This window comes from Moschus berezovskii, chromosome 12, assembly GCF_049115385.1.
Source record: "Moschus berezovskii isolate FMDL1 chromosome 12, NW_MosBer_1.0, whole genome shotgun sequence".
NCBI lineage: Eukaryota > Metazoa > Chordata > Mammalia > Artiodactyla > Moschidae > Moschus > Moschus berezovskii.
This window is the reverse complement of record NC_142471.1, coordinates 10,505,406-10,523,072: the sequence shown is the minus strand read 5'-3', so window position 1 is coordinate 10,523,072 and position 17,667 is coordinate 10,505,406. Positions and strand designations below refer to the sequence as shown.

The following is a 17,667-nucleotide window of genomic DNA, read 5'->3' as shown; positions in this document are numbered from 1 at the left end:
TTTCCCCAACATGGAAAAGGAAAAAGTCAATCAAGTCCAAGAGGCACAAAGAGTCCCATACAGGATAAACCCAAGGAGAAACATGCCAAGACACATACGAATCAAACTAACAAAGACTAAAAACAAAGAAAGAATATTAAAAGCAGCAAGGGAGAAACAACAAGGGAAACCCTATAGGCTCAACAGCTGATCTTTCAGCAGAAACGCTGCAGGCCAGAGGGGAATGGCAGGATATATTTAAAGTATTGAAAGGGAAAAAACTACAGCCAAGATTACTGTCCCCAGCAAGGATCTCATTCAAAATTGATGCAGAGATAAAAAGCTTTTCAGACAAGCAAAAGTTAAGAGAATTTAATACCACCAAACAAGCTTTCCAACAAATATTAAAGGGACTCATATAGTCAAGAAACACAAGAGAAGAAAAAGATCTACAAAATCAACCCCAAACAATTAAAAAAATGGCAATAGGAACACGTATATCAATAATTACTTTAAATGTAAATGGACTACATGCTCCAACCAAAAGACACAGCCTGGCTGAATACAAAAGCAAGGCCCATATATATGCTGTCTACAAGAAACCCACTTCAGACCTAAAGACACATATATACTGAAAGTGAGAGAATGGAAAAATACATCCCATGCAATGGGAAGCAAAAGAAAGCTGGAGTAGCAATCCTCATATCAGACAAAACAGATCTTAAAGAAGAGATAAGGAAGGACACCACATAATGATCAAGGGATCAATCCAAGAGGAAGACCTAACAATTATAAATATCTATGCACCCAACATAGGAGCACCTCAATACATAAGACAAATATTAACAGGCATAAAAGGATAAACTGACAGTAACACAATAATAGTAGGAGACATTAACACCCAACTTACATCAATGGACACATCATCAAAACAAAATTAATAAGGAACACAAGTCTTAAATGATACATTAGATGAGATGGACCTCATTGATCTCTTCAGGCCATTCCATCCAAATGCAGAAAAATATACCTTCTTCTCAAGTGCACATGGAACATTCTCCAGGATAGACCACATCCTGGGTCACAAATCAAACCTCAGTAAACTTAAGAAAACTGAAATCTTATCAAGTATCTTCAACCACAATGCTATGAGATGATATCAATTACAAGAAAAAAAAAACTGTAAGAAACACAAACACATGGAGATTAAACAACACGATTCTAAATAACTAAGAGGTTACTGAAGAAATCAAAAGGAAAATCAAAAAACTTCTAGAAACAAATGACAATGAAAACATGACAACTCAAAACCTATGGGGTACAGCAAAAGCAGTTTTAAGAGAGAAGTTCATAGCAACACAATCCTACCTTAAGAAACAAGAAAAATATCAAATAGACAACCTAACTTTACACCTAAAACAACTGGAAAAAGAAGAACAAAAAAACCCCGAAAGTTAGAGAAGGAAATAAATCATAAAGATCTGAGCAGACATAAATGAAAAAGAAATGAAAGAAACAATAGTAAAGATTAATAAAACTAAAAGCTGGTTCTTTGAGAAGATAAACAAAATTGACAAACCTTTAGCCAGACTCATCAAGAAAAGAGAGAGAGAAGAATCAAATCAACAAAGTTAGACATGAAAGAGGAGAGGTTACAACAGACAATGCAGAAATACAAAGGATTACAAGAAATTATTATGGACAACTATCTGACAATAAAATCAATAACCTGGAAGAAATGGAGAGATTCTTAGAAAAGTTCAATCTTCCAAGACTGAACCAGGAAGAAATAGAAATTATGCACAACCCAATTACAAGCACTGAAATTGAAGCTGTGCTCAAAAATCTCACAAAAAACAAAAGCCCAGGACCAGAGGGCTTCACAGGAGAATTCTATCAAACATTTAGAGAAGAGCTAATGCCTATCCTTCTAAAACTCTCAAAAATTTCAGAGGAAGGGATACTTCCAAACTCATTCTACGAGGGCACCATCACCCTGATGTCAAAACCAGACAAGACAACACAAAAAAGAAAACTTCAGGCCAGTATCACTGATGAACATAGATGCAAAAATCCTCAACAAAATTTTAGCAAACAGAATTCAGCAACACATCAAAAAGCTCATACACCATGATCAAGGTGGGTTTATTCCAGGGATGCAAGGATTCTTCAGTGTACACAAATCAATCAATGTGATACAGCATATTAACAAATTGAAAAATAAAAACCATATGATAATCACAATAGATGCAGAAAAAGCCTTTGACAAAATTCAGCACCCATTTATGATTAAAACTCTTCAAAAAATGGGCATAGAAGGAACCTACCTCAGAATAGTAATGGCCGTATATGATAAGCCTACAGTAAACATTATTCTCAATGGTGAAAAACTGAAAGCATTCCCCCTAAGATTAGCAACAAGACAACAGTGTCCACTTTCACCACTATTATTCAACATAGTTCTGGAAATCCTAGCTACAGCAATCAGAGAAGATAAAGAAATAAAACTAATCCAGATCAGAAAAGAAGCAAAATTCTCACTGTTTGCAGATAACATGATACTGTACATAGAAAACCCTAAAGATAGTATCAGAAAATTACTACAGGTAATCAGTTTATTTTGCAAAGTTGCAGGATACAAAATCAATACACAAATCACTTGCATTTCTGTATACTAACAATGAAAAATCAGAAAGAAAAATCAAGGAATCAATCCCATTCACCATTGCAACAAAACAAATTAAATATTTAGGAATAAATTTACCTAAGGAGACAAAAGAACTGTACACAGAAAAATAAGACACTGTTGAAAGAAATCAAAGATGACATAAACAGATAGAGAGATATTCCATGTTCCTGGGTAGGAAGAATAAATATTGTGAAAATGACTATACTACCATACTCAATCTACAGATTCAGTGCAATCCCTTTCGGATTACCAATGGCATTTTTCATAGAACTAAAACAAAAAATTTCACAATTCATATGGAAACACAGAAGACCCTAAACAGCCAAAGTAGTCCTGAGAAAGAAGAATGGAGCTGGAGAAATCAAGCTTCCTGACTTCAGATTATACTAAAAACTACAGTCATCAAGACAGTATGGTACTGGCACAAAAACAGAAATATAGACCAATGGAACAAGATAGAAAGTCCAGGAATAAACCCATACACCTATGGGTACCTTATTTTTGACAAAGCAGGCAAGAATATACAATGGGGCAAAGACAGCCTCTTCAATAAATGGTGCTGGGAAAACTGGACTGCTACATGTAAAAGAATGAGATTAGAACACTTCTTAACACCATACACAAAGATAAACTCAAAATGGATTAAAGACCTAAATGGAAGACCAGAAACTATAAAACTCTTAGAGGAAAACACAGGCAGAACACTCGAAGACATAAATCAAAGCAAGATCCTCTATGGTCCACCTCCTAGGGTAATGGAAATAAAAACAAAAGTAAACAAGTGGGAGCTGATTAAATTCAAAAGCTTTTGCACAGCAAAGGAAGCTCTAAGCAAGGTGAAAAGACAACCCTCAGAATGGGAGAAAATAGTAACGAAACAACTGTCAAAGGATTAATTTCCAAAATATACAAGCAGCTCATACAACTCAATACCAGAAAAGGAGACAACCCAATCAAGAAGTGGGAAAAAGACCTAAACAGACATTTCTCCAAAGAAGACACACAGATGGCTAATAAACACATGAAAAGATGCTCAACATCGCTCACTGTTAGAGAAATGCAAATCAAAACCACAATGAGATATCACCTCACACCTGTCAGAATGACCATCATCAAAAAGTCTATGAACAACAAATGCTGGAGAGGGTGTGGAGAAAAAGGAACACTCTTGCACTGTTGGTGAGAATGTAAACTGATACAGCCACTATGGAAGATGGTATGGAGATTCCTTAAAAAACTAGGAATAAAACCACCATATGACCCAGCAATCCCACTCCTAGGTATATACCCTGAGGAAAACAAAACTGAAAGAGACACATGTATCCCATTGTTCATTGCAGCACTATTTACAACAGCTAGAACATGGAAGCAACCTGATGTCCATTGACATGGATAAAGAAGCTGTGGTACATATACACAGTGGAATATTACTCAGCCATAAAAAGGGGTGCATTTGAGTCAGTTCTAATGAGGTGGATGAACACAGAACCTATTATACAGAGTGAAGTAAGTCAGAAAGAAAAAGGTAAATATTGTGTTCTAATGTGTATATATGGAATCTAGAACAATGGTTCTGAAGAATTTATTTACAGGGCAGCAATGGAGAAACAGACATAGAGAACAGACTTATGGACACGGGGAGAGGGAAGGAGAGGGTGAGCTGTGTGGAGAGAGTAATATGGAAACTCACATTACCATACGTAAAATAGATGGCCAATGGGAATTTGCTGTATGGCTCAGGAAACCCAAACAGGGGCTCTGTATCAACCTAGAGGGGTGGGATGGGGAGGGAGATGGGAGGAAGGTTCAAAAGGGAGGGGATATATATATATATCTGTGGCTGAATCATGTTGAGGTTTGACAGAAAACAGCAAAATTCTGTAAAGCAATTATCCTTCAATAAAAAATTAATTAAAAAAAAACCTTTGGCTACTACATTAATTTCTTATAACTATTTGTCTAAAACAGTGCTTGAAACTGTTAACAGTGGATATGTGGAAAGAGAAAGTTTTATTTTCCCTTGTATACTCTTACATAATATTGGAATTATTTTTACCATATGAATTTCTTGCTTAATTTATTAAGAAAAACTGGGGGCTATATGTTTTTCTCCAACTCTATCTTCACATTTGCTTAACTGTGACCACATGAAACAGAATTATTAATACAGCTTCTCACTGTTTACTTAATGAAGTAGCATAGTCGATCCGTTTCTGGCTCTTCAATCCTTAGCTTTGTAATCCGTCCCTCCTCCTTGGGCTGGGGACTCAATTTGGACAATCTACCTGCCTATGGTCTGGCACTTCTCCATGTCCAATTCTGGCCCTTTAACTCCTCACACTAATACCTATTGTGAGAAAACAGTGGATCAACTGCAGTTCGTCATTCAGCTCCTAGAATCCTAGCTCTCCAAGTCCTTCCTGTTTGACATGTATGTGACTAAAATCATCCAGCTAATTACTGCTGATGAAGACTTTGGATTGCAATTTGGCTCCCCACATAGAGTTTTTCTATGGGAAAAAGACTATCAGCTTGTTATTTGAACTCTTAATGAGTGGAATGTGAGTACTCTTGACTTATATGTCTGACTCAGGAGTCTGGTTAATGTGAGTCTGTCTTCGGGCAAATGATCCACTTTTACTTTCGAGATATTAAAGTTGAAAAACAAGACCATGGGATGAGGCTAAATTACTGAGGTAAATATCTTCTTCTTTTTAGATTTCTATTCAGCCACCTAGCCTCTCCTGGCAGTATCCTTATTTCACTGCTCACCTTCATTCTATAATAGCTCCTGTGAAGGAGAGGATTTAAATGAAATATGGCCATTCTGTGAAAAGACAGAGTTTTGTGGATGTGATCACTTAGAATTAATAAGATACCAAAGTTCTTAATAAGAAAATGAGTAAAATGCACAATTCACCAATGGAATTTTGATACAGATTTTCCCAGCGTTATCCTTCATTATCAGAAGTTATCACCAGAAAAATCAGAGAGATGGCTGCCGTGGTAGAATAGAAGGAAATGTGGTGATCACCCACTCACATGGGGAGACAGGCTTTCAGCTATCAGATCATCATTCTGCTCCTGAAAAGGGAAATTCTTTCATCTACCTTCCTTTTCAGAGAATCAGCTTCAACCTGATAATAGCAGCTGGAGGGGCAATGTTGGGCAGCAAAAAGATTTACTACTTCAGAAAATTTGAGTAATGAGGAAGGAAGATGTCTGGTGCTACACAAACCCGGCCAGGGCAGTTGTTAATTCTCAAGATTTAATGTTCAGTGACTTTCCCCCTTGATCTACTTCCTAAACTGATACATTCTGGAGTTAATCATTGTTTATGTTGCCTTTAGGGAACACTGGAAGAGTAGCAGTTTCTAGTGAACTGGTGGTTTGATCCCTGGATGGGGAAGATCCCCTGGAGGAGGGCATGGCAACCCACTCCAGTATTCTTGCCTGGAGGATCCCAAGGAGAGAGGAGCCTGGCGGGCTACAGTCCATAGTGTTGCAGAGTCAGACACGACTAAAATGATTTAGCGTGCGCGCGCGCACACACACACACACACACACACACACACATGAAGATCCTTACAAGATCTTTATCTTGGAAAAAGAAAAAAAAGCAGGGCTAGGGACAAGTAAAAGACACAGGGAGAGGAAAAGAGAGACTGACTCTAGAGAAAAATTATTCCTTGAGAAGATAAGGTAAAATAAGTAATTCAGAACAATTACCTAAGCAGGCTACTTCCCTAGGAGTATACTTTTTATCTCAACCACCTAGAAAGCTTTTTCCAAAATACATGGATCTTTATATCTTCCCTACAGTTTCTTACTCAAGGGATCTGGGGTTGATCTTAAAGATCTGTAGATTTACAAAGATTTTTCCTGGTGATTTCTCTGGGCATTTGAGGCTGAAAACCACTCCTTTTGTGATGAATGCCCTCATATATGACATGTCAGTCTCCCTATCTACAATGTGCTTTTTGCTCTGAACTTTAAAACTTGAGATTACTTTTCACTTTCTCCTCCTACATTCATGGTGAAGAGGTTCAAATTCTATCAGGTTACTCCTGGTTTAATTAGATTCTCTGGCTCAAAACACCATGATCCTAAATAAATAAATAAGTAAAGAAAGAAGAAAAGAAATTTAAGTATGAATCATAACTAAGTCTGCAAAACTGCAGCCACAGTGCCACCTGCTGTAACTTATGAAACACTGAATTAAATCCTTGGGAAAACCTGCAGTGTTCCTTGAGACCCAAAGAAGGGACCTGAAACAACAAAGAAGATGAAAACTCAGAGTGACAGCAATAAAACAGGATGTGAGAGAGGAAAACCTATCTCAGATGAGAATGCTAGATTTTACTCGTTGAAAAAGAAATGCGAAGGAGACTGGCATAAAGAAAGGATTCTCTAGGGGAATTACAATAATTAAATCCAACCATTCCCTACTTTGTAATTTTGTCTTGGTAGATATTTGGTTTTACTAAGCCTCCACTTTTAATAAACTCTACAGCTGTTGGCTTCTTCAAAATGTACCTGCACAAGCATTTGTACGAGGCAAATTAAAAGGGGTTTTCAGATCTAAAGAGTTTCCCTCATATCTCAGCTGGTAAAGAATCCATCTGTAACGCAGGAGACCCTGGTGTGCTTCCTGGGTTAGGAAGATCCTCTAGAGAAGCGAATGGCCCTGGAGAATGGAATGGCTCTGGAGAAGGGAATGGCTACCCACTCCAGTATTCTTGCCTGGAGAAGTCCATGGACAGCTGAACCTGGCAGGTTACAGTCCATGGGGTTGCAAAGAGTCAGACACAACTGAGCGGCTTTCACTTTTCAGATCTAAAACTGAAAGGTTACTCTAAATAATGTGGCCTCTGATACAATAGTTATTAAGACCAATCAGCTGGATTTGAACGTGTGTGAAACTACTCAGACTCTTGTCTGGTTCAACTGATTGACAGCAGTACCTAGTTATAAGACAAGGAACTAAGGTATGGTTTGTATCTTGGAACTGAGTTTTCTTCTGTAAGAAAGAAACACCCAAGATGAAAACTATGATGCCTCCAACCTCGCCTCCGTCAAAGGCAAGGTACATTTATTGTTAGGTGTCGAGAGAGAAACACCTACAACAGAGTTGGTCAGAGGTAGTCTATATGGACAGAAATTCTTCAAAATGAACAAAATCCTGGTTGGAGCTCAGTTCCAAGCCCACAGGTGAAAAGATCAACAAGCCTATTTCCTCATCTGCAGGTGAGGCAAACTCCTCTACCTTCTTTATACGTATGTCATGTCATTCGGTAAAATCAGTCAGGTAAAGGCAGTGGTCTTCCTAACCCACCTCCTGTTCAAATAATGCATGGATTTTTCTCATAATAAGTCCATTGACAAAATTTACAAAAGCAATGGAAATTCATTCCGAGAGCAAAATTCAAAATGTAGTCATCTAAGGATACCATTAGCACAACTTGAATAGGGTCAAATATGACTTATGATGTGACACGGAGAGTCCAGGATATTTGGCAGCGGGGGTGGGAGGTGGTCTTGCTGTGTTGGTAGAGGGGAATCTAAGCCACATATTGTTCCCACTCTGTGACACAGGCCACTGCATATCCCCGTCTGAAACCATTCCTCCTTTCCATCAATCTTGAGGGGTTCACTGAGCATCACACCCGCTGGGACTGAATGACTCCAGAAAAACTTTATGACCCAAGGCTTGTGAATTTTGAGATTTAGAACCACTGTGGCATTCTCTTGGAATATTAATGACTCTCCCCTGGGTCCGTGTAGGCACAAATGCCTGCCCTTGATGCTTATCCTTTGTGTCTTGCTGCCTCCTTTAGTCCCCCACTCCCCTGCCTGCCTCTGGCCAGCCACTACCCTAAGTTTCCAGGGTCATGGGATACAGACCACACTGTGGTTTGAAAGGCAGCACAGAGAAGAGGAGCTGAAGGATGTCTAAAGTACTTTCCTCCCAGGGCCTGAAATGGCAGGGTAGGGATGTGGAGAAGCAGGAAGGAGGTGTTAGCAACTCCGGTGAAGGTTATTACTAGTGACCAGGCAGTCTGCCAGCACCTAAGCGTTCTCTCTCCTTTATCTGTGTCCCTAATTCCTGTAAGAACCCTTGTTAACAGTTTCTTATGTATCCCTCCAGGAAAATCATATATATAGTCCAACTATCTAATATATACATTTGTGTGAGTATGTGATCTTGTATGTTAGGATTCTATCACAATACTCTTTAGGATCTTGCCTCCCCCCACCCCACTTAAATATAATTTGTATGTCTTTGCATATTAGCATATTCAAACTTATCTATTATTTGAAAAAAACTACATACTTTTCCATTATATGGATCTACCATAATTTATTTAATTAGGATCCTATAGATGATAATTTATATTATTTTCAATTTGTGATAGCAACTAATATCCTTGAATATACAGAGACATATTTATGAATGAAATTAGATCAGTTAATAGCAGTGGGACATAAGCATAAGTCAAAGATTAATACACTTAAAAATCTGATAGTCATTATAAAATTTCTCTAATATTGTTGTTAATTTAACTTCTACTAGTGTTCATGAAGACGCCAGTTGTTCAATCAATTCAATAACTCTAGGTGTTAGCAGTCTTTAGGTGACAACTGATTGCTTTGATTTGCATTCTTAAACTTTTGATAGAGCTGAGCATCTTTCCATATTTACAACCTCAGTTTATTTTACGGTGAATTATCTAGTCATATAATTTGCTTGTTTTTCTTCTTCTGGATGTGATTTAGACTTTAAGGAAACTGGTTCTTTGTTACACTGTTGAGTGTGTTTTTGTTAGCTTGTCATCTGCCTTTGAAAAGAAACAACTATAAGGAAAATCTTAAAGTAATTTTTTGTGCTTGGATGAGTCCTAGGTTTTATGTCATACAAACTCCTTTCCCCATTAAAACATTGTTATTATTTCAAAAGTCAAATTCTGTTTTAACTTTCATTCATTTTTTCTTTCTTTTGCACTGAAGTTTATTTATTGATATTTCATTTGGGATTTATTTTGATGTAAAGAATTTGGTTGGCATTCATTTTTATCAATTTCCCCCCAAAAGCATGTCCATGGTACTTCTTTCTACCATTTATTGAATTATTTTTCATTTTATCATTTCCAAAGCCACTTTTATTATTCTTTTAATTTCCATGTGTATCTATTTCTAGACTATTCCATTGTTCTGTCATTCTCTAGTATGAAAACTGTCTTCATTACTAGTCTTTTATAATGTTAGTAGTTCTTTCTCATTATTCCTTTGAGATGTTTATTTTTTCCTACAGTAATTTTAACATCATTATATCTATCTCTTTAACTTATACCAACCTCAGTGGTATAGGTGTCTCAACTTGGAGCTCATTGAAGAATTCATCTATTTCCAGGTAAAGGTTAATATTTTGTCTAATTTTTACTTCCTAATCTAGGATCCCATGTATGGTAATTTCTGATTTGCCAGTATCTGAGATGCAGGTTACAAAAGAGTGATAAAACAATATAAAAGCTTTAACATTTATTGATTTTAGAGTCAAGTGTAAGAGTAATTTAAGCCAGGATACTCAATATAAAAAGTATTTTTGGACATCAGTAATTTCAGCTAACATCATTAAGGTAAACAAATACCTAAGCCTTCAAATGTTCTACAAGGAAATAACTTTACCTGCTGTCCTAGAATATATGAACAACAGGTTAAAGGGTTTACATTAATCCTTCCAGTTCTAAGGACTTTACTTGGTATTCTATTAATTATCAGGCTGATGCAGCAGATGTACAAAACTGGCAGAAATGCTCCATGTTCCACAAAACATGAAAATCTTTAAAAAGCCACACAGCTTTTTGCTGTATACACTACTTTATATTTTGCACTCTTAAAGAATAAGTATACAATTCTTTGAATTGAATAAGCAGGAGAATTTTTTTCATTCATATGAGATCAGAGTGTGAACTTACTGTTAGCATGTCATCACATTTCATGTCTGGTGTATCGCCATCTTCACTTTTATTGTAGAATTTTCGGAAAAAATTGAATGCCACGACAGTATATAGGTATACAACAACAGCCAATAAGCCAACAGTTAATACAAGCTGGAAAGCAATGTGACATTGAACATATATTAGACATACAAATCAGTGGATTTACTGACTAAAAGCTAATGGAATCCACACCTTATAATCATCCTTTACTTTTACCCTCAATGGGGAAATCTATTTTCATCATCTGTTTATTTTATCAAGTTGTCAGATAACTTTATGGCAAGCCACTCCAGTACTCTTGCCTAGAAAATCCCATGGATGGAGGAGCCTGGTAGGCTGCAGACCGTGGGGTCGCTAAGGGTCGGACACGACTGAGCGACTTCACTTTTACTTTTCACTTTCACACATTGGAGAAGGAAATGGCAACCCACTCCAGTGTTCTTGCCTGGAGAATCCCAGGGACAGGGGAGCCTGGTGGGCTTCAGTCTATGGGGTCACACAGAGTTGGACACGACTGAAGTGACTTAGCAGCAGCAGCATTACTTTATGTAAAACTTAACTATTTGATTGACTAATAAATGCATACTATAACTGGAATATGAATAATTGCTGATTTAGTTTCCTATCCAAATTCAATTTGGGTAATCATTAATTAATATTTTAATAAAATTTAATTATTTAGAATAATTATTTTAATAATATTAATAAGCAGCTTGATATGTTCATTTTTCTATTATATAAATATTTGGTGGTAGATACTATACTAAATACTTTCTTTTCATAAGGTCTATTCCCTTTAAATAATTTACATTTCTAATAAAAACTATCTCATTTTTGTTATGATAGTAAGAGGGGTTGTAAATCATGTTTTACTTCAATAACATCCTAAATTAAAATAGGAATTTCTTCTAACACCTAGAAATGCATAACTGTTAATAGTAATATAAATATTAAAAAAATAAAACAAAGAGGTCTGGCTTTGTTACTATAAAGCAGTGATCAAAGGGAAAGACTCCTTTAATTATATATTTATTTTTTTGATTGTGCCACATAGCATGTAGGATCTTAGTTTCCCAGCCAGGGATTGAACCCACGACTCCTGCACTGGAAGATCAGAGTCTTCACCACTGGCCTGCCAAGGAAGTACTGGGAAAAACACTTCAAAATAGTGTTAGTTATTTAAAGGCTACTTTTCTCAATGTATAAATGAAATTCACAGTTTGAAAGGTCTTCTTTCAGCTGTATGTAATTTTTAATTCCAAACTATACACTATATATATATGCATGTATATATAAACACATTTTATAGAATATGTATATATATGAATATACACATAATTTGTATATGAATATTTTGGGGGCTATCCTGGTTTGTTGGATGGTAAAGAGTCTGCCTGTAATGCAGGAGACTTGGGTTCAATCCCTGGTTTGGGAAGATGTCCTGGAGAATGGAAAGGCTACCCACTCCAGTATTCTTGCCTGGCGAATTCCATAGACAGAGGAGCCTGGCGGGGTTGCAAAGAGTCAGACACGACTGAGCAACTAACACTTTCACTTTCATGTATATTTTTTAAATGTGCTTTCCACTAAGTTGGTGAAAATACTTTTCTGATTCCATCACAGAAATTCTAAACACACTAAAATACACTATATTTTATGTCAACTTCCTCTGATTACAACATACCCCTTATGTTATGGTGGCATATATTCCTTTTAAAAATCACTTTATAATTATCAGGAAAAAAACATGTCTTAATAGAGTACTTAATTCACTCCTATAAATTAAGTACAAAGCCATTGTAAATTTTACATGTTTACTATACGACTAAAAGCTCTGTATATCTCTGCAAATGGAAATCTGATACCTCAAAAAGAGAGGAAACAGAATTTAGAAACAAGCAAAAGTTTAGCAATTGAGAATAGTGCTAGATTTTCTGTGTGAAAATACTCCACAGATTCAGCATCTCCAATTCTTTGAATATGCTTGGAGCTCAAAATTAACCTACTAACTGACCAACGAATAAGCAGAGTATGGTTTTTGTCACTGTATTTATGCTGTGCCATGAGATGGCTGGAGGGCATCACCAACTCGATGGACATGAGTCTGAGTGAACTCCGGGAGTTGGTGATGGACAGGGAGGCCTGGTGTGCTGTGATTCATGGGGTCGCAAAGAGTCGGACACGACTGAGCGACTGAACTGAACTGAACTGAACTGATGCATACCATACCCATATTCAGAAACTAGAGTGACATATATAAGAACAGTATGCTGAAATTTAGAAAACTAAAGGTCATGATAATGTGAATTTAACTTTGGACATATTTCAAGGTTTTAGGAAGGGCACCAATTCAAAAATATGCTGGATTATAAAATTCTGGAAAAAGAAGGACTCTTTTATTCCAACATAGAATGTGTTACCTCCCAGCGGACACTTGATAAATAGAGAATGAATTGATAAGTTTATTAATAATGAAAGTATTAACATTACAAGCGTGTTGCATTAGGACATAAGCTGATTATCTGAAATTAAGCCAACTTTTTTCCAAGTAAGTATTACCTTGTCAAATGTGAAACATTATTATTCCTTTTGCCAATATAAAAGTGGAGAAAAGAGCCCAAGAATATCCAGTTTAAAATACTGTATTAAATTACAGATGCATCTGTTTTATTACTAATGCAACTAATGTGTTAGGATGTTGCAGCATACTTTGGGTTCCCCACAGTATCAAATACAGCAAATATCATATTAGGAATAAAATAATAACTATTTACCTGAGAATTTACTGTGCCAGGGACTGTGCTAAGAACACCACATTTATGTTTTTATTTTAAATTCTCACAAAACCCCAGTAAGGTAGGTACTTTTGTTGTTTTTCATTCAAAATGAGGGAGTTGAGATTTAGGAATGGTAAATAATTTATCCAGGGTCACAAAGCTAAATCAGTCAAACCAAGACTTGAACGTAAGTCTAAGGGACTCTCAAACTACAAATCCTTATGGTTTCTAGGAGAAAACCCCCTATCCACAAAAGCTTTAAAAATGTACACTGTCATTTGAGGTTTGGTTTGGCTTCTGTTGGAATATTTGTTAGTTTTTTTCAGTTTTTCCAGGGGAAAGAAAAGATAAACTTTTACCTGTTTGCCATTGTGAGTTACTGATGACAAGATGGTTCTTAATGTCTTGAATCCCATAGCAATGTCCAGAAGATGAGCAGCAAAAAAAAAGTTGTTGTAGTGTCCAAGAATTGACATGGTCATATACCAGGCAAGGTAGAGGAAGGACTATTAAGATGAAATAAGAGAAAAGAATGTCAGAAAATGGAATATATATTATTGTCAAAAGCTACTCTGATCTCATTCTAACTGCTCCACTGACTTCACCTTTTCATTATATATTCATATAGTTCCAATTAGTTATATGAGTTTGTGTATTTTATTTTTATTTAGTTCATTCTGCAGGGTTCAATGCCATCCATTCTCTCCTTTACACCAGAGTGGTTGTTTTTATTTATCCTCCCACAGAGTAAAATGAATTGACTTACTATTCAACAGCAGCTTATATCAGCCTCAGCACTACTGAGAGTCTGGGCCAGTTAATTCTTTGTCATGGGTTCCATCGTGTGCACTGTAGGATGGTTTGCAAGCAGCATCCCTGGTCTCCACACACCAGTTGCCACTAGCATTCCCTTTTCCCAGCCATGACAACCCAAAATATCTTTATATGTTGCCATGTGTGGCTGTTGAGGTGACCTTTGTATTCAGGGAAGTTACTTCCACTGTTAGATGAGAAGCCTGCTGAAAGACACCTTATACGCAGTTGACAAAAGATATTTCAAGACTTGAGTTTGAGCTCTTTGGGGGGTTCTCTAAGATACCCGGGATTCTGGGCCATGGCTGGATGAGGCAGGAGTGGAGACAGAGGTAAGAGTATGCGGGAGAGAGGTGTCACAGTTCTTCAGGAGAATGGAAGTAAGGTTCACTATAAAAGTCAGTGCTAAAATTAGAGTGAGACTTTTTGAGACTAAATGAGATGTCCAAGGAAGAAAGCACAGAAAAGAGAACAGCAGAAGGCCTTAGGGGATGTTCTTACGTTCTTTTCTGAGTGGATATGAGAAGATGGTAAAAAAAATTAAGGAGGAAGAATGAGGGGATGAACCGAGATCTACAGAAAAAATTGTAGTCAATGTATTCAGCCATGTTTCACAATTCTCTCTCGCAACTCCCTAGCAGCAAATAGTAGCATTAAAAACAATTGACAGTAACAGTTATTTAAACTGAAAATTCTAAGAGTCAAAAATGTCAAGCTATTGAACCAATGAAGTACTGTAATGTGATTCTCTGCCTTGACAGCTGGTGGCTTTTAGTCATGGGTGATTTTTTTCATAATATTGTACATATATGTGGGTCCTATGGTTTAACTCATAGGCTGTTTGATAAAAGGAAGATCCATCAAGAAAAAGAACACAATAATGTACTTAAGTTGGCAGAAACAAATGGATTGCAATCAATGTTAAGAAAAACTTTAAAAAACTTATTTAGCAGTTTCTAACATCTGAAGAAATCTTGAAGAATGCCATTGTTCAACTAAAACCTGAATGAAAATACACATGGATTTTCATCTCAGTTTCATTTCCTTGTATAAATATATTTTCATTTTAATCTTTCAGCTATTGAAAGAAATGGGATGAGAGATGGGCTGATGAATCATGTATTTCTGTGGGTCTTTCTCAGATACGGTCAGTATTAAATGAACCGATATTTGAATAACTTTCTTAAGTAGCCATCTTTCCACCTGCTGAAACCCAGCAAACTTATCTAATCAGAGTGCATTTTATTTTGTGGTATTGAAGGTAGCTTACGTTGTCAGTGAAAACGACTCCTAGTTTCCACATCTGATACTTCACATCAATAGAGTTCAGTCTGGAAAAACAAAAGAATTTGTAGATATGTACATTAAGCAAAGGCTCACAGGCTTGCAAGAGCCTGCTGGCATTCACTCCCCATGGGCTGGGGTAGGGCTGGCAACCATCTTAGAAGATTAGTTCTAGTTCAGGTGCCCAGGGAAGAGCTTGAGAGCTCCGTTGGACAATGTATTCCAGAGTTTTGTGATTTTTTTAGAGGAATCTTAGAAAACAAACCAAAGCATCATTATATCTTCTATTATTTAAAAATAGGGTTTTTTTTTGACCTTTTCTTTTCTCTACATTAAATGTAAAATAAACACTTTACATCTAACAATTATTCCTGAAAACTGTACAAATTAACCAACATAGGTATTACAAGACTTTCCTACCTAACTTTCAAATACATTTGTAATTGCATACCAACAGAATTATTTTTAGTTCAACTAATAAAAACCTGCATAAATGTCCACATTTACTTTATAACTATACTGATTTTGCCATGAAAGGGTTTATTGGTTCTTTTTTTGTTTCCTTTTGATTTCAGAAATGCCCCTCCTCACAGCCTTCTCTATCCAAAAAGGAATTTGACCCTTCCCCTTGGTTCCCGCAGCACTTTGTAGTCACCTCTCTTTATAATCATTTCCCACATTTCTGTAGCTGTAGGTGTGTATGTATGTACATGTATTTATACCTCTCTCACTAGTCTCTAAAATCCCCATCACCAAGCACATTATATGATACACTGAATGTATCATATAATATTGAATAATGTTGAATGAATGAATTGCAACATAAATATTTTTGATCTTTGCAGAATAAAATAGACATGTATTAAAATATACTTTTCAGCTTTCTTTTTTCAGAACTTGCACTGGTTTATAGGGCTAGAAATTATAATTTTGTTAGCCTTCCCAACATTCTAGGAATTGATATAATAATACGATGTAATTTTTAGTGCTATTTTCAAAAGGGCTTCTCTAGAGAAACTGTTTTAGTTTTTAATTACTTTTTCAAAACATTTCTTTAATTAGGCCAATCTTAAATTATAAGTGCAGTGATAAATAGTTTATCATCTAAAGTTGACTTCATAGGAGGTTTTTCCACTTAGAGTTAAGGTTTAATTTACTTTAGCCTAGGGTCTTTTACTTTTAAGGAAATAAAACTGTCTTTGAGTTGTAATTTTGTTATTTTAAATAATCATTTTTAAAGTTTCATGAATATTTACAATAGGTCTCAATATAATAATACTTTTTCTTAAAAAGATAAAAAAACAAACTGGGACTGTTTGCACAAGAGCATTATTATTTCCCATGAAAGCAATATAAAATAAAATAAGGGTTTTATCAGGATGTCTGAATTTCCCATGGTAGTTTCATGCTTTATTTAAAAAATTATTCTTATGATTAGCTCTTTTCTATCCCTGTCATTCATTAGGGTAGCAAGTCATTACCAACTGTATGGAAAGCATTTTGTAGTACAGAGTACTCTCTTCTCACCAATGGTGGCAGTGATGGTCTTTGGGCAGAGCTGACTCCACCCTCAGGGTTGGAGCACAGCTGATCTAGACCAGTCACAGCCTCCCCAGCCACAGGGCTTGGTTCAGAGGTAAACTAGAAGCCAGAGAGCTCTGAGATATAAGCTCCCCTCTCACTCCATGAAGACACATAGTGAAGAAGTATGCAGGCTTTCTGGCTGTTGGAGGCCATTCTACCCCAGGAGGTAAGCTGGCCACCTATTTAAATGTGCACATTTGCTGCTGCTGTTGTTCAGTCGCTAAGTCATTTCCAACTCTTTTGCTACCTCATGGACTAGCCCGCCAGGCTCCTCTATCCATGGAATTTCCCAGGCAAGAACTCTGGAGCAGGTAGCCACTTCCTTCTTCAGGGGATCTTCTTGACCCAGGGACTAAATCCATGTGTCCTGCATTATCAAGTGGATTCTTTACCACTGAGCCACCAGGGAAGCCTAAATGTGCACATACCAAGCCCTATATATTTGATTGATAAATACATGCACACATAGATACATGAATCATCCTTGTATGCAAATGTTCACATTAAGATAATATTCATATAGAAACCAAATAATCTTTTA

General features: G+C 36.4%; 1 protein-coding gene across 1 annotated transcript in view; it reads right to left on the bottom strand.

The window, feature by feature from the left end:
* The window catches only part of RYR2 (ryanodine receptor 2), a 537,004-nt gene that overhangs the window by 22,795 nt on the left and 496,542 nt on the right, over positions 1-17,667 (bottom strand). The window contains exons 96-98 of the mRNA XM_088842508.1: positions 15,529-15,589; positions 13,805-13,951; positions 10,645-10,779 (exon numbers count right to left, since the gene is read on the bottom strand). Coding sequence (XP_088698634.1) covers positions 10,645-10,779; positions 13,805-13,951; positions 15,529-15,589 — 343 coding nt within the window. The remainder of the gene's footprint in view (positions 1-10,644; positions 10,780-13,804; positions 13,952-15,528; positions 15,590-17,667) is intronic.